The 21641-nt window shown below is 42.2% G+C and overlaps 1 protein-coding gene across 5 annotated transcripts in view; it reads left to right on the top strand.

Moving 5' to 3' along the window:
* MLLT10 (MLLT10 histone lysine methyltransferase DOT1L cofactor) overlaps nucleotides 1-21641 on the top strand; it is a 183127-nt gene that overhangs the window by 33338 nt on the left and 128148 nt on the right. For all 5 annotated transcript variants that reach the window (XM_054991141.1, XM_054991136.1, XM_054991137.1 and 2 more), the window contains exon 5: nucleotides 12350-12459. In XM_054991141.1, coding sequence (XP_054847116.1) covers nucleotides 12350-12459 — 110 coding nt within the window. The remainder of the gene's footprint in view (nucleotides 1-12349; nucleotides 12460-21641) is intronic.

Raw genomic sequence — 21641 nt, forward strand, 5'->3', positions numbered from 1 at the left:
TCGGTTCCGAAGGGCTCTTCGGAACCATCGGGTGAATCTGGAAAAGAAAAAGAAAAAGAAGCGTCTGTCTTCTAAATCTGACAAACAAGTACTTGAGAGTGTTATTACTCCTCAACCGACTGCCACTCAGCAAGAGTCATCGCGGGTCTGGTGATGCAGCTTCCCCTCGGAGAACCCCGGCATCCGAGAGGTCTCGAGAATCGGATGTCATTATGATTGAAAACCCCCCGACTCCATCGGGGATACCTCGGTCGCCATCTCGCGACTCTTGGTCCTCTCGCTCCTCTCACACGGATAGAGGTCATTCGAAGTCGCGTCGAGCTGAGAGATACAGCCTGTACTCGAGACGACACCGTTCTGCGGCGAGTCCTTTGTCCCACCGCTATTACAGAGAGGGATCCTATGGTTTGGAGCATGGAACCAGGAGACGTTCTAGGTCACCCTCTATGCATGCGGGTTCCTCGGGGGGATCCAGACGGACCCCTGGGTTTTCAGACACGGAGTATGAGACTTATGCCCGTTATGAGAGACCCTATGACTCCCCCCCCTTCGGATTCACCCGACAGGGTGATCAGCCTATCGGAGGAGGCTTCCCCGACGGATGATTTTTGTGCCTATAATGAACTCCTCCAGCGGATGGCAAAGGCGCTTGAAATCGAGGTGGCTTCTTTGGAACCACGTTCAAATGGTAAGATCCTAAAACATATATACTCGGGATCGACTCCGACAGCTGCCTTCCCTATGATTGAGGGCTTCATGGAACTACTATCAGGGTTGAACTTAAAGCCTGCTTCGACCCCTGCCACGAATAAGAAAGTGGAAAACTTGTATAGGGTTAAGGATGAACAGTGTCCATTCCTCTCTCTCCACCCGCCTCTGTCTTCACTCATAACAGAGGACATGCAGGCGAAACCCAAACAGGGATCTTTGTCCCATTGGATAAGGACAGTAGAAAGATTGACTCCCTGGCTAGGAAGGTTTATACCTCTGCGGCGTTTGGCATCAAGATCGCCAATTATGCAGCTGTGATGTCCGCCTATCAATTACTTCTGTGGACAATGGTTGCAACATTCGTACCTCAATTGCCTGAAGATCAAAGAATCTTCCTTAGAGTTATTCAGGAAGAGGCTGTTCTCTTGTCTCGCCATCAAATTAATGTGAGCAGGAACATGGCGGATACTTCTGCCAGAGCACTTCTGTCTGCTCTCGTCCTACACAGATTTGCATGGCTGAGGACCACCGCCTTGCCACCAGAGATGAGGTCCAAAGTTGAGGATCTCCCTTTTGAGGGACAGAACCTGTTCTCTGACAGAACGGATGATTAACTCTCTAAGAAGCGTAAGGACAGGTTGACTGCTCGATCCTACGGTGTCTTACATCAACACCAGTCTACTCGCCCTCAATATAGATCTTACGCGAGGAACCGTCAACAATGCTATCACCCCTATTATGGGTACGGATTCCAACCTCAGTGTCAGTTTCAGAGTCCACAATCTACCTTCCCGAGGAGGAGGTAGGGCAATAAGAACAGGCAGGAAAATAATCAGCACCAGCCTAAAGATTCTGGACATTCCCAAAAACAGTTCTGACAATTACAGGGACCTGACCCCTCTTTTGGGGACAGGCTGTCGCTTTTCTTCTCCGAATGGTGCCGCATCACTTCAGATGTTTGGGTTTTACAGTTGATTAAAGTTGGATATAAAATTGAGTCTGTTCAGTGGCCTGGTCTCCGGCTTCCTGTTTTCTCTTCTCAATCACCTCAACCAGGAGTAGTTTCAGAATTCTCGACCTTGTTACTGAAAGGGGCTATTGAAGAGGTGATACATTCTTCTTCTCCACTTGGTTTCTAGATGGGGGACTCCGCCCTATTTTGGACCTCCAAGAATTGAATAAATGTATACATGTCCGAAATTTTAACATGACCACACTGCAGATGGTCCTAACTCTGATACCCTCTAACTGTTGGTTTGGGGTTTTAGATCTCAAAGATGCATATTTCCACATCTCTATCTTCCCTGATCATAAAATATTCCTTCGCTTTACCTATGGTACTCGTATCTTTCAGTACCGTGTCCTTCCCTTCGGTTTGTCCACTGCCCCCAGGGTATTTACTAAATGCGTGGCGGTGGTGATTGCCTTCCTTAGAACACAAGGCTGCTGTATCTTTCCTTATCTTGATGACTGGTTGATCTTTGGCCAGTCAGAGGAAGATGTGACCAATCAGATTTCTATCACCTTGTCCACCTGTTTGAAACTGGGATTGTTTGTCAATCAAAAGAAATTGAAGCTTGTCCCCTCTAAGGTCACTCAATTTATAGGGGCTATTATCGATGGGTCCCAGGATGCGGGGTTTTTGCCCACGGATAGGGCAAATAAGATCAAAGCACTCATTAAAAAATTTAAGAGGTGCAGGTTCCAACCAGCTAGGCTCATTCAAGTACTTTTGGGCTATATGGCTGCCACTACGGCCGTAGTCTCCCTGGCAAGACTTAGGATGCGGCCATTGCAACATTGGTTTTCTAGAACCTTTTTCCCCTGACAGGGACTCCCAGCGTAAGAAACTTAGTATTCCTCGCAGGGTTCTCTTATCTTTAGACTGGTGGTTGCAAGACTCCAACCTGTTTGAATGGGTTGGTTTTGGCTATAGACAGCTGGACCTTTTGGTCACCACAGATGCATCTACCCTAGGGTGGGGTGCTCACTGTCAGGGTTCATATGCTCATGGTATGTGGGATGAGTTGGAGAGTGAAGAACACATTAACCTCCTTGAATTACGCGCTGTTTATTACACACTGATTTCTTTTTCTGATATGGTGCAGAATAGGATGGTTCAGATCTTAACAGATAACACCACTACGATGTTTTATTTGAACAAACAAGTGGGCACTTTGTCTCTGGTGCTATGCGAAGAGACGGTGAAGATTTGGAATTGGGCCACTGACCACTCAGTATGGCTCGTGGCCGTTCATATACCAGGTGTTGACAATGTTATGGCTGACCATCTTAGTAGATTGGGGGGCGACAACCATGAGTGGTCTCTTCATGACAAGTATTTACATCCTGTCTTTTCAGAATGGGGGACCCCAGACTTAGACCTTTTTGCCACAGAAGAGAACTGCAAGACTCCCTGCTATTGCTCTAGAGGAGGCATCGGCCTCGAGTCTCTTGGGGACGCGTTTCAGTTAACTTGGTCCGGTCACCTTCTTTACATTTCTCCCCCGTTTCCTCTGTTAGCCAGGGTAATCTCCAAGATCCAGATGGACAGAACGTCATCCATTCTGATAACTCCTTACTGGCCACGGCAGCCGTGGTTTCATGCACTTCTGAGACTCCACAGCCGGATGCACCATTTCCCGAACCAGCCAGATCTACTATCCTTCTGGGGGGTGCTTCATCACAGAGTGCATACACTCAGACTGACGGCGTGGCTGATTCTTCAGGATGGGGCTTCTCTGAGGGAGTAATGCATGTGCTTCAGAATGCCCGTCGCTTATCCAATCGGCAGTCATATTCCCTGAAGTGGAACAAGTTTACTGAGTGGTGTGACGGAAGGGGGGTCGATCCTTTGGCCTCCTCCTTCTCCGATGTTCTGGACTTTTTGTGGGGGCTTAAATAATCTGGGTTGTCAAACTCTTCTGTTAAGGTTTATATGGCTGCGATATCTGCCTTTCACCCCCCCAGTCGATCGCAGAACAGTGTTTCCCCACTACATGTCTAAACTGTTTTTGAAGGGTCTCAACAACTTGTTTCCCCCAATACGGGTGTTGGTACCTCAGTGGTCATTATCGCTGGTGTTGGCCAAACTTCTTTCCAAGTCCTTTGAACCATTAGCTACTTGCCCTCTGAATTTACCTTAGTTTAAAGTGGCGTTTTTAGTTGCTGTCACGTCGGCCAGGAGAGTGGGCGAATTGGCAGCTCTTTCATGTGAGGCTCCTTATTTGAGTATACATCCTGATAAGGTGGTACTTAGAACAAAGATAGAGTTTCTACGCAAAGTGGTGTCCAAATTCCACTTGTCACAAAAAATTTCCTTACCTGTGTTTTTTAAGGATCACTCTTCAGAGGCAGAGAGGTCTCTTCATGCCCTAGATGTTTGCAGGGCTCTCTTTTATTTGGATAGGGTGAAGTCCTTTAGAAAAGATTCCCACCTTTTCGTTTGTTTTGCAGGTCCAAAGAAGGGGATGGGGGTCAATCCTCAGACTTTGGCTCGCTGGGTAGTTCAAGCAATTTTGTTACGTTATAAATGTGCTAACTTGCCTTGTCCCTTGGAGATACATGCTCACTCCACCAGGTCGCAGGCATCTTCAGCAGCACTCCTGAGAGGTGTCACTCTACAAGACATCTGCAAGGCTGCAACTGGGGCTTCTGCGGACATGTTTGTCAGACATTATGCTCTGGATGTCCTAGACAGGAAGGAAACGATAGTGGGTACAGCAGTCCTACAATCAATCTCCCTGTGATGATACATCGGTGCCTACCACCCAGGTATTTAAGCTTTGTAATCTCCCATGTGGGACTGCACAGGAAGACCGCAGATGACAAACAGTGTTTCTTACCTGTAACTGTTGTTCATCTAGGTCTTCTGTGCAGGCACACATACCCTCCCTCCTTCCCCACTAATTCTCTTGGTACTTACCTTGTAGTGCGGTGGCGAAAGAGGACTGAGGGTACGTCGGGGTTACCCTGCCTCTTAGGAGCCGTTTTACGGCGCGAAAGAAGGCCGCGCATGTGCGCTAGGAGGTGGGGATGCCCCCTAGTGATTTTGAGCTGTAAAAATCTCCGAAGTCAGCAGGCCTGCGCGTGCGCAGTCCCATGTGTGCCTGCACGGAAGACCTAGATGAACAACAGTTACAGGTAAGAAACACTGTTTTTCCTAATTGAAGCAGTGGCAAAGAAGAGAAGGGAGATGTCACAAGGGATCATCAAAGCCAGGTATTTATTGATAATATTGGCGAAACTGATAGTTCTACTGATTCCTAATATCAGCTCCATCCAGTGAAGTCGACTACATACAAGACCTTTACAGACTTCTGAGACCCTTCCAACTACAAATTATGAACAAGAAAGGTCTTTCCATTCAGTTCCCCCCCACAGTAAAAATAAAATAATAATTTTTTAAAAAGCCTCGTATGGTGGACAGCTATGACCAGCCTTCTGCAAGGAAAGCAACACTGCATTCCAATAATAGAACAGGTTCCACGGACACTGATCTGTCCAGATGGGGAGCTGCACTAGAAGATGCACCAGTGCAAGGTTGATAGTCCAGTAGTGAGATGAGACCCTCTGTCAACCTACTGGAGCTTTGGGCAATTTATCTAGCCCTACTACACTTCAGACCACAAATAATAGATGAACATGTTCTAATCAGAACAGACAGCATGTCGACCAATTTCACCAGGTGCTTCCATCCCAAGGACAAAGTAACCCATGCGTTGACATCACAATGGCCAAGCATTCTGCTGTTTTCCTTTCATCCACTCCGATTCTCCTGAAGCCAATCAGGAAGATAGGAGAACAAAAAGAAAGAAACAAACAAAAAGCAGAAATCATATTGGTAGCACCCTACTGCCCTCAGCTCCCACAGCTGTCTGCTCTTCAACAGCTGCCAACACTTTCACCACTGACTTCTCCAGTATCTCTGGATATGCTCCAGCGATGCCAAGTTCCGCATCTACACCTGGAATAGCTACATTTAACTGCATGAAGAGTGAGCGAGACTCGCTTAGCTTGGTTTATTCTCAAGAAGTAACCAACATGCGACTGGTCTCTAGGACCATTAACAGGATATATAAAAAGGCTTCACAGGAGATGCAAAAGAAAAAGGGGTTAATGTCATGAAACCCAAAACCAGATCCATTCTATACTTCCTACAGGTCGGTCATGCAAGCAGTCTCAGAGCCTCCATCTTAATATGTCAGGTCACAGTCTTAACAACAGTACTAGAGTCTGAGTCTGTCCAGACACCTCACGTATGTAGCTCCCTCTAGTGTGATACTCTGAAGGATCCGCCACAGGTTCACCAATTTCTGACTTGGAAAATGCATACAGTTCTGTATGCTGTTACCGGACACCCCTTTGAGAGCCTGTCAAGGCAATTCCTCTTATGTGCTTGAGGACTTTGTTCCTTTCCACAGTTACATCTGCAAGAAGGGTATCAGAACCGGGTACCCTGTTAATTAGCTTGAGCTACGTATCTTACACAAGAACAAAGTGGTCCTGAGAACAGATCCTACCTTCATACCAAAAGTGATCTTTCCCACAGATCATTAGAATTATGTCTATTATCAGTTGACCAAATACTTTTCATCCCAAAAAAATGTGGCATGCTCTGGACATAAGACTTATTCTGAAAGCATTTCTTTATAGAACAGAGCAAATCTGGAAAACAGCTTCCTTATTTATCTCTACATCGTCACTGAATAAAGGGGTGAGGATGTCTAAATCTGCCATTAGCAGTAACTTCAAGGCATGCATTATTGAAGCACACAAAATTAAAAAACTAGACACACCAGCTATGATTACTACTCACTCAATATGAAGTGCTGCACCAGTGCAGCATTTGCCAGACATGCTACAGTTAAGAGATTTGCAAGGCAGCTACTTGGTCATCTGTATCTACCTTTATTAAACACTATAAGCTGAACACTTACGATTCAGCTGCTGCAGCGTTTGGCAGAAGAGTATTGCAACATATTTTATGACCAGATGATAATGACCCACCCAGAAAATAGGGACACTGCTCTTGGAGGTCCCATCAAGATATCCTCCACCTCAGAGGGAGAACGGACCATTGAATACCATGAAGGGTCCTTTTCCTCTGAGGAAAGGACATCTTGCCCCTCCTGAAGTCATTGTCTTTTCACACTCTTCTGCCTGACAAATTTACTTCCTGTCCTGATGTTTCCCCTTAACATGTTTGTTCTCACCTTTCTCCTTGTTAGTCAATTCTAGAGTGTCGTATTTATAATTATGATGCTGTAACTGGTTTCAGAGTTACCAAAACTGAAAGAAAGGGTGACTCCCACTAGGAGTCCAGGAAGTAGAAAACTTGTTCCTGCCTCCCTGATTAAAGGGTGGGAATCAGCCATCAAGATGTCCTCCTTTCCTCAGGAGAAGTACCCTTCATTGTGAGTATCCAATGGTCCGTTCCAGTAGCTAGACAGGGACTTCCTTGATTGAGCTGAAAGGTGCAGGTGTGTTTTATCTGTTTAGAGAATAGACATGATCCTGGTTATCCTCAAGCAATGAAGGCATTTTTGGTTATCTGACCTAGTAGATCTCTGTTGAGCAGCTGTGACAGTCTAGTTCACCAGAACACTCTTCAGCCTCAGTTATTCAGTCAGATTATTCTGCCTTGAGGTGAAAAGGCAGGCTGTTTAGCCATCAGATGCCATCCCACAGTGATTTCCATGTTACTTCAATTTACAAGTCCCAGTCTATTTGACATATAACAGTACTTAGAAAACCTTTCTTCTTCATGGTCTTGGCATCACACTGATGGGGCTTTGAACCTGTGCAGAGCAACAGTTCAGAAATTTTAGAGCTAGCATTTAGTGATGAAATTGCCTCACCTCAAAAGTGCAGTCCTCAGGCAACAAGTCAGGCTTCCAGCTGAATTCTCTTTTCTCTGCTGCAGTGGTAACAATGATCAGGGGCCTTTCTAGCGAATTTCTTGCTGCAGAGCTAGTTTTCACTTTATTGCTTATAGATAGTTCAGAAGAGATGGCTAACCGTTCAGCTGCAGAGAGGCCACCCTTTGTCTTTCTAAATCCCAACACTTCCTTTATTTTTATTTTACTTTCCCTCCTTTCTCACCACTGGCTTACATCATTCTCCTCTCCTCCAAGAGCCATGTGAGGCACATTAGGCTGAGTGTGTGTGACTGGCCCAAGGTCACCTAGCAAGCTTTCGTGGTGGAGTTAGGGATTTAAACCTGGGTCTCCCAGATCCTAGTTCAACTGCTTTAACTGCTATACTGTACTGGCTTCAGGAATGAGATTTCTTTACCCAGCAGTCTTAAAAAAGATCTGTTTGGGAAGGTATCAATGAAATGGGCAAAAAATTAGAGCTGATCTTGGTCACCAGTTGTGGCCTCTCAGAAGAAAAACTATTGAACACAACCAGCTACCTCAGAACTGTTGTGGTTTTGGTACTGACATTGTTGTGCCTGTGCTCCTATGGGAATTATTGCTAGTCACTATGCAGTTGGTGAAACCAGAGACTCTCAACTAGGGATGTGTGATTTGGTTCAGGGTTCAGTAAAACATACCGAATTTTACCTGATTCTGTATTAACAAACTCATTCCAGTATTGCCGAAGCGATTCGGCAATACTGAAGTAAAGTTTACCGAAATTTTCCGGTCAACTTCGGGAGCTGCAGCAGCAGAGTTTCTTGCTGTTAGTTTCTTGCTATTTCTAGCTGTTAACAAGAAACTGCTTCCCACCTGTTTCCAATAGGAAATGCGATTTGGGGATTTCCAGGGGCCTGGGAGAACCATTTCTGGACCGAATTTAACCAAATTTTCTAGGGACCTACTCCAAACTGTCCTCTAACAACACTGCAAGTTTCATGAAGATTGGAATTGGGGGGCATTCTTTGTCCCCCTCAAAGAAGGTGCCCCCAGACACCTCCAATCTTCATTATTCCCTATGGGGGAAACTATGGAGGCATCCAGGGGGGGTGGGGGCACCTTCTTTAGAGGGACAAAGAAAATTTTGTAGATTGTAGATTTTGCAAAAGAAATCTACAACATTTTCAGGGAACATACTCTGGACTGTCCTCTAAATTCCCCAAGTTTCATGAAGATTGGACCGCCGGGGGGCCATTTTATAGCCCCCCAAAGAAGGTACCCCAGCCACCCCATTTGTTTCTATTACAGGGAAAAACGGACTCCCACTGCAGAAATACATGAATCATGGCTGCCGTGGCCATAGGCACACTCCCAATTGCAATCTTTTGTAGCATATGGAATGACATGTTTATTTTAAAAGCTCAAGGTTCTATTCAGCCAAGTTAAGCTATTTTAGTCATTGGTTTCAGTGATAGATTTAAGCCTGTTTTGTATCTTTTCTGTTGAAATAAATTGGACTGAAAATTGTTATGATGTAGGAAGCTGAGGTTGTTGAACACTTTGCCTAGACTTGCTTAACTGTATTTCCAGTTGCTTCCCCCATTGCTTCATTTACATGTGCAAGTTCTTCATGATATGAAGAACTTCCTGTCTGTTAGACTTTGTGGTAAATTGGTGGCATCTTTTTACTTGAAATATTGTTTTGAGTGTAGCAATATAGTATTTCTGTGTGCTGTAAAAATTGTGTTTTCTGATGCTGGTGGCCCAATACAGCTAACACAAGTAATGACTAAATCTCTTTAAAACCAATGGAAGAAGATGAAGATGGCCAGCATAAGCTCTAGTGCTTTCACTGGGTTTCAGCATTGGATCAGGGCCATCAAAACAACTTAGCAAGTACACAGACTTGTAATTAAGCACTTACTAGATCAGCTGGAGTGTTCCTGATGAAGGCTTCTTGCTTCTAAAGGGCAACTTGAAAATTAACTCCACATTATGATTCTACAGGTAGTGCTAAAGTACTGCATATTTTTGCAGTGTAGCAGCTGGAAAGAACAGATCTGGAGGTAGGGTGGATTGAATTAAATTGCTGTTTAAATAATAAATCTTCTGTTTATTCTTCAGATATACTTCAGATATACTTTCTATATAAAACTGTACTAATTGTATTAGTGCACTTTAACCATGGCATCCATTGACTTAAAACTCAATAGAGCCTTTATACAACTTCAGATGGTTAATTATAAGTTTCTTAAATGTTTAAATTACTATTGTTACCATTTTAGAAAATGATATTTGATACATTGCTTATTTTTGATAGCATTACTCATGACCTCGCAATAGGGTCTTTTCCTCCCTCCAGATTTTAGTTGATAAGTGTTAGCTGGAATGAAGGCACTGCTTCTTTTTTTTTCTGGTGTTCATTTTTGCTATTGTTTCTGCCTTTTCCATTCTCCTTTGTAACTCTTATAACCTTCCTATTCCATTCCCCTCTCTCCCAGTAATCTTAGCAAAAGAATGGACAGGTGGTTGGTGTTGGACAAATTATTGTTTTCTGTAAAATGGAAGATAAATGTGCATGCTGTTTGATTGGTAGGTAGAATCATAAATTTTTATTATTGGAATATTGAGTCACTTGCAGAGATGCAGTAGTTCCTAGGTATGAAAATAAAAGTAAAAAGTCAAGATGACACTTGAGGTGACTTATCAATCCCTGTTATCAGATTTCAAGCTATAATATAACTCTATGAATGATTGTGTTTTTTATTATAAGTGGATATTTTTTCCTTTTATCTACTAGTCTTTTAACACTGTCTCTATATACTTTGGCATTTTAAGGATAGTTTTGTAGATTTTTTGTCTATTGGTGCTGCTTATATACAGTTAGATTCAGACTAAATTTTCCAAAACTTGAACTTTCCTACCTCTTCCCTCCCACAGCAGCCCAGTGATCTCCATGAAGTGCTGCTCTTGGAGAATAGCAGAGCCTGAGGATTAACATGAAGGGGGACTGCAGTGGGAAGGGGGAATTGGTGAAAATTGCCAATTTAGTTTGGCTCCAACCTCATAGCATCTTGTGTGTTTACTGATTTAACTTGTTCATTCTGTTGGTTTTTTGTCACTGCTGCATTGTTTTCATGCTATTATAATTTCTGCTTTCATTTGCATAACTGAATATTGTTAGTGCTGTGGATTTTAGATTGTTTTGATGCTATTTTTAGGTGTCTTGCATATTGTAAGCTGCCCTGGGAGTCTATTTGATTCAGAATTGTAGGTCAAAGTTAAACCTGACTGCATTATTTTTTTGCCTTTATTGTATAATATGTTTAATTTTATGTGTAGAATAAGACATATGTACATGCTGGTGGAGGCTGAGTCAGACTTTATGCAATAAGCGCATTGCATAAAAATGGGTGTTTGAAGTGTGAAATACAATAAAGTATAAAATGGAAATGTTTGAAAAATGATATTAAGTACACTGCCTGCAGATTTCTGCCACTTCAAAGCTCCATGGAACATTTTCTCTATGAACTTTAGGACATATTTCTACTACATGTGGTATTTGCTCTTCATAATACATCATGCCACACAAGATATTTAAAGACTTTAGTGATGGTAGTTTTATTTACTTTATTGTAACTATAGCTATAGTATTATTGCGATAGACGAGCATTCAAAAAAATGAAATATATTCTGCTTAAAATATCTCAAATTGTGAGGCTCCAAAGTTTAGAACTCCATAGTTTTAGAACTATGTTCAGTAATATTACATACTGTAGAAGATGATGAGGAGAGAGGAAAAACTGGGGTGGCAGAAGATCGATCCAGATGTAGAAAGCAGGAAGGAATGAAAATATGGTACTTTCCATTGAGGAAATTCTAGACGTGTGGACAGGATAAGGGCCTAATTTCCTGTGGAAAGCTGTAATTCACCTTTGAACATTCTTGCTATTCTGCTGCTTTTCATATTGGGAAATTGTTGTATCAAACTGCCTGGGAATTCTCTGTATAAAGCAGTCCAGGACACACTATGGACAGTGCTTGAATAGCAAAGTAATTTTCAAGCTGAGCTATTTATGCAATGAAACAGTAGCAGACATGGTTAAATTGTTTTCTTCAGCAAACACAAATTGGTGACTCCCTTGGGAGCTAAAGAGAACCTGAAATTAGGCAGTCTCTTTTCTGGGTCAAAAATCTCTGGAAAGCTAAAGGAAAAAACAGTACACTGTAGTTGTCTATGAAAACTTGTCAAAAGCTACTTTCAAGGATTGAAAACAAACTGTTGGTTCATTATCTGAAACACTATTCTGTGTTAGTACTTAAGAAAATATAAGATGTACAATTATGTCTTGGATCTAATCAGCAAAAAAAGCAAAAATTCATTCTTTCCTACAGAGAGTCTTATAACCAGAAAGCTGTTATAGCAGAATAGTGTATATATTTCATTCTGCTCAGATTAAAATTCTGCTCTGTTAACTGTAAGCCTGCTGACTTCATTGGATAAAATCTGTTTACAGGATTAGATTTTTAAAAAGTAATATTAATTTGTATCAGTTGTTTATCGACTTGTATTGTAGCGATTTGAAAATGTTGTAGTCTTACCCTGTTTCTACATGCTATGATGTTGTAAGGAATGTGTTGAAGTTACTTACCTATGTTGTATTGAATTATTAAAAATACATGCAAATCATATGGAAGGTACTCCTTGTTATAGCTGAAATTATTCTATTTGCATTTTCAAAAAACATTAAAAATAAAATTCAATTAACTTTTTATAGGTTGGGCTCATGTGGTTTGTGCTCTGTACATTCCCGAGGTGCAGTTTGCTAATGTTTCTACAATGGAACCTATCGTGTTGCAGTCTGTCCCTCATGATCGTTATAATAAGGTATAATTATGTATTATGACTTACTTTCTTTATATAACCACTATTTGATAAATGTATTTATAACAGACCTGTTTTCTAAAACTGAGCATAGTTTGCTTTGAATTTTTAGCTCTACTTCTTAAACATTCTACATTAAAGTAAATTTGTAACATTCTTTTAAAAATGTCTTAAACTGATAACATGAACTAATGTCTGCTTAATTAGGAATCTAACTTTCCAGCATGAACTTAAATATTTTAATGTCATTACATAGATTTCTCCCCCCCCCCCACAGCAGACCATTTTGCTTGTACTGAGTGGCTAAGCTCACATTTCCTTGGGTCCTCATGAAATTTATTGTATAGTTTTATAGAATGTAGAACATTTCATTGAAATAAAATTGTCCTATTATAAGCTTCAGTCATGTGGTTTGGGCCCAGTATATCCCCAGGGTGCAGTTTGTAAATGTTTCTACAGTGCACTGCTGTAGGGGCACAGGCAGTGTGATCCTGATTCCCTGATTAGCATTTAACTGAATGTCTGCATGGGGCTATGGTAACATTCATTCAGAACTGTACCATGTTTATATGTGGGATTTATTATTCACTTTAATTCTGGGGACCAGTTTGGGGGATTGGAGATTAAGCAAACAGATAAATAGTCCTCCAGCCCTGATCAGACATTGTTAGATGCATACTGCGGGGAGGCAGAGCACAAACCTGAGATTCATTCCTTCTGTCACCACATTAACTTTCTCACTGGCAAAATAACATCTGACAACGTCTTTACTTTAATGCTGTTTTTAACTTATATTTAATGTTTTCAAATGCTAGGTATATTGATCAGTGTTAATATTAAGGACATAAAAATAAACCCCCTCCATAGATCAGAATTTCAAGAGCTGTGGAATGAGTCTGAGAGTATAAAAAGTCGTTAGACTTTTTTTTTCCCAAACAGCAGTTCCGTATGTTACATAGCAAACGGCTGTTGAAACTGAGAGGAGTGTTAAAAGCAGTTGTGTGTTAAAAATCCATTGGGCTAATGCGAGTCTCTTTCTTGACTCTGAGGGCTCTTATGATACCAACGTTTCTTGTGGTTCCTCACAGATTCCCTCACACTTCATTGTGTTTCAGCTGTTCTGTTATATACTCTTCCTGGTAACTTCTACTGCACATTTTTTTGCAGCCATTAAAATGCACATATTTGTCTTACCGCACCCGTTTGCACACCTTCTTTTACTATATCCAAGTATATTTCTATACTAAAAAGACTGAGTAATTTCATAAAATTAATAAAATCCATACATGTAGCCTTGTCACTTTTTAAATGACATCTTGAGATAAATCTTCCTCTGCCTCTAAATTTAGAGTGTTTTAATATATTACATCTAGTGAATATTTGTGTGTATGTATGTGTCTTCTTCCATATTGTTTTGGGAAGAGCATGAGAGACTGATATCCTGGCTTAGTTACCACATTCTTTGTGCAGTGATTGGGGTAGGAGAGGACATACGAGATGAAGACCATTCCTGGTCTTGCTACATGTAAAGGTTCAGTGGTGGGGAAGAAGAGTCCATTGTGAGAAAGGTTGCTGTCTGACAAAGGGAGCTTTGACTCTTAAAAGCTCATACCCTGGAAATCTATTTGGTCTCTAACGTGCTACTAGACTCAAATGTTGCTGTCTTCAGGTAGTCTTCAAAATAGTTTCACCATTTTATTTGTTCCAATATTGTTCATGTTGTTTTGGAAAAGAGCAGATAGAAGCATGAATTTGCTGGCAGTGAGATGCTGTACTGTACATTCAGAGCTTGTTACACATTGGTTAGAGATCAATTGCTTTGGCCTATATGTGGTATGTACATTAATATAGGTTGCATATTGTTATGTTGTGGTTCACTATTATATATATTGTTTATATCCACTGATAATTAGGATTAAAACATCATTGTTAACTGACTTTGAAACTGTATTAGCTGACAATATTGATCTTTTGATTGGTAATAAGGAACAGTCCCAGAGAAATATGTGTTAGCCTGCAGGTGCCTGGCACTCTTTAAAATCTACCACCCATGAGGTAACACAGTGATGGTATTTCTAAGGCACCCTCTTCCTTGCCTTGGTAAAACCTGCTTTTGTAACCTTGTCCACCCTAAATACTGAGGAGAACATAAATTTAACACAACAAGAAATAAGGGTTTTTTTCTGAGAAGGGAAGATAAGTTGTGGATATTTGCACTGATGGCAGAACAGGTGCAAGGGGACAGCCTTGGCTCTGTCCATCGCAGAGTATCTTTCCTGTGTGAAAGGCTAAAGCTTTTGGAATTATCAGGAAAAAATATGGCTAATGGGTAGGGTTATAAACTATGCATGGGATGGAGAAACTAGACAGAACTGGATTAGACAGATTGCTTTAAAAAGGGATTAGACAGATTCAGAGAGGATAGGCTCCTCAATGGCAACTAGCCATGGTGACTAAAGGGAACTTCCTTATTCAGAGTCAGTAAACCTCTAAGTATCAGTACTAGAAGGCAGTGTCATGGGGAAGTCGTGTCCCCTGTACATGGTTTGGCCCTTTAAGACTACTGGTTTGGCAGCTATGTGAAACAGGCTTCTGGGTTAAATAGACCACTGGTCTGATATAGCAGGGCTGCTCTTACTATGTTATTTTCCAGTTTGGGCATGATGTCAAATTTTTATGGATGCTAAAAACTGAAGGGAATTGCAAAGGGCTCCAAATACCTGTTTAGGTGGCTTTCAGTATGTGTAGAATGATGCACGTTTGGGGGCGGGGCAGCAGAGACAGACAGAATCCTCCCCCAGGCATGTAGAACATTATCCAAGGATAACACTGCCGTCCTGTCCAGGAATTAGACATCTGTCTACAGTATGTTCTGAGTGTGAGGCCGTAGGCAGAAGTCTCTCCCAAGTTTTGCTACCCCAAATTCTTTCAGCCAAGACTGAACTTGTGATCTTACATAGGCAAAGCGTGTGCTATATCATAGGGCTAGAACTTCTCAATACCATCCTTGTCAAGGCAGCATAGAAGCCAGTGACAGAGGTACTTCAGGTTCTTTAAGCCTTTAGGACTTACCTTTCCAACACCTAATCTGGTGAAGAACTAAAGGAGATACTCTGCTCCACTGATTATAAATGCCACCTTCTGCCCCTGCAGCTTGGGACAAAAAACTTGAAACACGGCTTCTCTAGTTTTATTCTGCCTGCCCCCTCCCCAAGACTTGGAAGAGTGAAAAAAAGAAAACAGCAAACCAATGCCTTCCTTCTACTCAGTAAGACTTGCTGGCAACCTCCAAAGCATGTTCCTGCCAAATGGTTGTGGCTGCAAGAGATAAGCTTGAAATAGAAATAGACCACAACTTGAGGACTTTCCTGCCAGATGCTTGAACTGGTAGTATGGTAAGAAGATGAGATATTAAATTCTTCATCCGAGCAAAGGAATATGCGAGTTGAGACAAACTTGCTCTTGAATCCTTAAGCCCATCAGAATTGTCAGGCAGGAGGTTATGGACTCACTAGCAACAGAGCCTGTTGTGTGAACAAATACAGTGGGCTCTAGAAAATGGATTTGGCGGGCCCCCCTCCTGGTGGCAAGTGGCCCCCCAAGCTGCGCCTTTTGGCCAGGCCCTGCCATCACCCTTGGGGAGATTCCTAGCCTTCCCAAGGCTCTGCAGCAGCTGTGGAGGCAACGGGAGGCTGTTTCTGCCAAGTTCGTTGTGGAAAGTTGCCTTGAGCAGCTTCTCTACTAGGGGAAGAGACGCTCAGAAGCGCTCTGCTTTTCCTCTCCCTTCTCTCTGCCCCAGCCCACACGACATTGAGTGGCTGCTCCTGGCAGGGTCAGCGGCCTGAGAATGGGCCTAATGATCTCATCTAGCTTTTCTTCCCCAGCACTATTAGTGTTCAGATAGGCAGAATGAAGCGCAACTATGTGTAAATCATGTTAGGAGCCCTTCATCCCATCAAAGAGCCCAGGCTGGCCCAGCTTCTTCTTGTTCTTTCTAACTTCCTTTCCGTCTCTGATCCATGAATTTAAAGCAATGGCCCTGATCCAATATTGAAACCCAATTCGCACCCCTCACTATTGAGAGTTTTATAATCTTATAATAGCCAAAGGGTATATACAATAAATCGACTGTCCGCGCCTTGCACATTTTCTGACTGTGCATTCAGAGGGGAAGGGCGAGGATTGTTACTGTGGGGGAGAGACAGGGAAAGAAGTGAAAGTGACAAGATGAGGAGCTGCAAAGATTAACACACAGAGATGCGCACCTGCTCACAGTCACACTCACCAAGACTTCCCTCTGCTCCCCTCCCCCCTACGGCTGGCTTCCTCCCTCCTCCCCATTTCTCCTCCCTCCACCTTTGGGCATAGTGGTAAGAGTCCTTATGTCATCCCCGATGATTGACAGGGCTGACAGTGATGGACAGGACGCTGCCATGGAGATGCAACAATGACACCCAGCAGGCCAATAGAAAAACAGAATAAAATGCTTAGGCACTGTACTCACTGTAGATTTAGGGGAAATGCAATGAGGCTGTGGTCATTAGGGTGATGGCAGCCGAATCCCTGAATCTGCTTGTCACAGCAGCAGTAGCGCCTTTTGCCTCATCTCCTGCCTGGTCTGCACAGCTCCCTGAGCCTGCATCCTACCCATCTCTTGCCGGCCCCCGCTGTCCACCAGGTGTTCCAATCCCCTCTACAGCTTTATTTCTTCCTTCCAAACTTCCCCAGTGACCCACACTACTACTATCACTTGCAGCTCCTGAGCTGGAGGAGGAAGTGGCAGGAGCCTTGGAAGGGCCATTGAGCCATGCAGTGCTGGGCCTCCCTGCCACCTCCATGGCCCCTCAAGAGGCCTGCTGCAGGCTGCAGGAAGGACTGGTGTGCCAAGCCACGCAGACTATTCACATTTTATCCTGGCGAAGCACACCCACTGGTCAATGGGCTGTAGCAGTGGGGCCTTGGGAGGGCCACACCTGCGCAGCCCTCCCAAGACCACGAAGGTGGCGGGGAGCTCCCACTCGCTGCAGCCCTCTTGCTCCTGGTGCGGCACACCATGCCAGGCTTCAGTGTCACACAGGGCCTTATTGCCACCTCTGTGGCCTGGCATGACAGGCCTCCCCACTGCTGCTGTGGCAGCAAGGCCACTCACCAGGCCGCAGCGCCATGCCGCCTCTGTAGCTCCTCAGAAGCCTGGGGAAGGCAGCAGGGAGGCCTGGCTCTGCCCTACCAGGGCCCTGCATCAGCCGCAACTGCCGACAACTGAGTCATTGGCAACATGGTTAACCTTTTATATATAGTAGATTGTTTGTGGAGCTGTGCCAAGCATGTCCTTGTAATAACAGCCATGGAACAGATTGGGCAAAGGTGTGCAAGTACCAGCATCAGAGCTCATCTCAGAGCCTCTCCAGATACAGACACCTACCTTGTTAGCAGTTCCTTTGCCGTACCCTTCTCTTTCCTGTTCCAAGTTATTTTTAGGTATGAGTAGGTGATATGGTACCCCTAAGAGTCTGAAACTGAGCTCACCGTCACCTGCTGAGGATCTGATGGGGTAGCTGCTTTGGTGTACTGCTTGTAGGTTTCTCAGAAACACCTGAATGGCTGCTGCTAGAAACAAAATGCTTGAAGAGAGGGATTTTGAGTTTGATTCAGCAGGGCCTTTTATATCTCATATGTTCTTATAAAATATTTGCCACAATAATAGCAGCTAGGCTGAAAAAGATATTGAATCAAATAATCCACCAAGATCAAATGGGTTTCCTACCAAGAAGGCAGTTAAGAAATAACGCTAGAATAGTATTAAATATTTTAGAATATTACAAAGCACACCCAGGAAAACAAATGGCTCTATTATTTTTTGATGTGGAGAAAGCCTTCGACAACGTCAACTAGAGGTTTATGGTAGAACAACTAAAGGAGATGAAATATGGATCCAAATTTGTAAACATGATCCAAATGATATATATGGAACAAAAGGCAAAAATAAGTGTGAATGGGGACTTACCAGAGGGTATAAAAATAGAAAAAGGAACAAGACAGGGATGCCCTCTATCGCCACTTCTCTTCATCTTGACAATGGAAGTGCTAAACAATGAAATCAGAAAGATGGAAGCAGTAAAAGGAATAAAAATAAAAGGAGAAGAATATAAGTTACAAGCACTTGCGGACGACTTGATACATATTTTGGAAGAACCTATAGAAGCAATTGATTCCTTGATGGAAAAATTAAGATGATTTGGTGAAATGGCAGGAATGAAACTTAATTACCAAAAAACAAAGATAATTACCAAGAATATGACAAAAATACAAATTAAGAAGTTAATGGAGAAATCCAGTTTTCAGTGGGGGGGGGAAGTAAAATATTTAGAAATCCACATAACTAATAGAGTTACCTCCTTAATGGAAGACAACTACCAGAAATTACTAAAAGAAGTCAAGGAAGATCTGAATAAATGGAACGACATGCATATATCTCTCTTGGGCCGAATAGCTACGATTAAAATGAACATATTACCAAAATACATGTTTCTATTTCAGACCATTCCAATTATAAGAAATCAATCATATTTTCAAGAATTAAATCAAATATTTTGAAAATTCATATGGCAAAGTAAAATACCAAGAATAAGATTCAAAGTCTTACAGAACCCCAAAGAGAAAACAGGATGTGACCTACCTGTCTGGGAGCTATACTACAAGGCTTGTACGTTGGTATGGATAAAGGAATGGCTCCTACTGCACAAGACTTTTAAAATTAGAAGGAGATGACCTTAAGTTGGGATGGCATGCCTACCTCTGGTACCAAAAAAGATACGCATAAATATTTTAAGGATCATATAATAAAAAAATCCCTAATGAATGTTTGGGAGAAAATAAAAGCCCAAATATATACAAAAACGCCAAGATGGATATCACCAGTGGAAGCATTTACCCAACCAAACCTACTAAAATGGGAGAATATGTACACCTATGAACAGCTGTTAGGAGAGGATGGAAAGCTAAAGTCAACAGAAGAACTAAAAGGACAGAGCATAGAGACAGGATGGTGGCTAAGAGCGCAAATAGAATCCAGATTTACTAAAGATAAAACACAGGGATTCTACATGGAACAATACCCTTTTGATAAGCTGCTGTTAGAAACAAATGGAAAACTAATTAGAAAATTATATGCCTTCATGAAACAATTGAAGACAGAAGAGGAGGCACTAAAAGATCATATGGCAAAGTGGAAACAAAACCTGGGGCATGGCATAGATTTGGAGCAATGGCTACAGATATAGAGAACAAATATCAAAATAACAAAATCAGCCACCTTCAAAGAAAACCTACATAAAATGTTTTATAGTTGGTATGTGACACCAGAAAAATGAGCAAAGATGTATCCCGAAGTATCCAATAAGTGCTGGAAGTGTAAAGAGAAAACGGGCACCTGTTTCCCTTTATGGTGGCTATGTAAAAAAGCGAAGAAATATTGGAAAGGGATACATGAATTGCTGCAAGAGGTGCTAGAAATGAATATACCCTTCAAACTGGAAATGCTCCTACTAAATAGAACGCCGTAGGAGATAAATAGGGGAAATAGATATTTGATAATCCATATAATAACAGCAGCAAGAATAGTATATGCCAGATATTGGAAACATACAGATAAATCAATAAAAGAAGAATTGATAGAGAAAATCTTAAGAGATGGCAGAACTGGACACACTGACAGAATTAATAAAAGAAAAAAAACAAACATGATGGGAAACAAAAATGGACCCCACTCTATAGATGGGTTGAACGGAAGTATAACATAGGGATATAACTATATGTTAGCAAAACACAATTAAATGAATGAGGAAAGTACTAGAATGAAAGAAAGTAGACTTACAGCGATAATAGCGTAGTGAAAAATAATATAATTATGATGGAATTTGTAGAGATGAAATGAAATGTAAGATTTTTGATTAACTCTGCTATCAGAATAAGCTGGAACTAAAAACTAATTAAAAAAGAGAAACAAAATGCTTGAAGAGAGGGATTTTGAGTTTGATTCAGCAGGGCTTTTTATATCTCATATGTTCTTAGAGATCGGCTGCTAAAACATCTAGGGTTGCAGAGCTCTAATGCCCTCCGTAGAGGTCCTATAAGGATCTTATCTTAGATTGAGGAAGGAGAAATTGATGGAAGAGGCTTCTTGGAATATGAGATCTCAAATCAATTGAGGTGGGGGTGGTGTAAAAATGTAATGAGGCTTGAACTAGGATATGGGAACCCTGAGTTCACCTTTCCACTCTGCCATCTTGCTCACTTGGGTCAGTTGCTTTCTGACAGCATAACCTAACTACACAGGGTTGTTGTGAGGGTACAATAAGAAAGGAAGAACCATGCATGCAGTGCTGAATTTCTTGAATAAAGCATGGAAATATACTAAAAAATGGTGCCTGTTACTTTGAGGAATCTGGGTTATTTTTGTTTGTGATATAGTGGATTAGGCTGGGATGTTGTGCCTAGGACCACAGGTAGAGGCTCTTGGTATATATGGGTATACTCTAGAAGTGCCAGTATTACATTTTGTGGGCAGCAAGAATTATGGATGTGGTAGGTGCAAGAACAAGAGAAGGGAGCTTGAATAGGTGTATGCTAGCCTCTCTTTTGGTCCTGTTTCCAATTTAGGGCACCTTAGTTGTTGTCTGGGAACCACCAAATATTGATGTCTTGTTACTGAATGCCAGATCAATAAATGGAAGATTCTCTCACAGGAATATCTTTACTTGACCTATATTACTGGGGCCTAGTTGTAGTAAAGTCTGGTGTAGGAGAGGTTAGGTGAAACTATAATTATCAGTTGGGTGTAGTGGTTAAGAGCAGCAGAACTCTAATTTGGAGAACCGGGTTTGATTCCCCTCCACTTGAAACCAGCTGGATGGCTTGGGTCAGTCACAGCTCTTCCAGAGCTCTCTCAGTCCCACCCATCTCACAGGGTGATTGTTGTGAGGATAATAATAACACACTTTGTAAACCACTCTGAGTGGATGTTAATTGGCCTGAAGGGTGGTATATAAATTGAATGTTGTTATTATTACTGTCTCTCTTTTTGCTGTTGTCCTATCTAGCACTTTTCCAGGTGTTTGTCTCATACGAGACAGGCTGGGGATTCTGTTGGTGCAGTTCACATCCTGCTGCCCAGCAATCTACCTGAC

The sequence above is a fragment of the Eublepharis macularius genome, chromosome 11 (assembly GCF_028583425.1).
Source record: "Eublepharis macularius isolate TG4126 chromosome 11, MPM_Emac_v1.0, whole genome shotgun sequence".
Taxonomy (NCBI): Eukaryota; Metazoa; Chordata; class Lepidosauria; order Squamata; family Eublepharidae; genus Eublepharis; species Eublepharis macularius.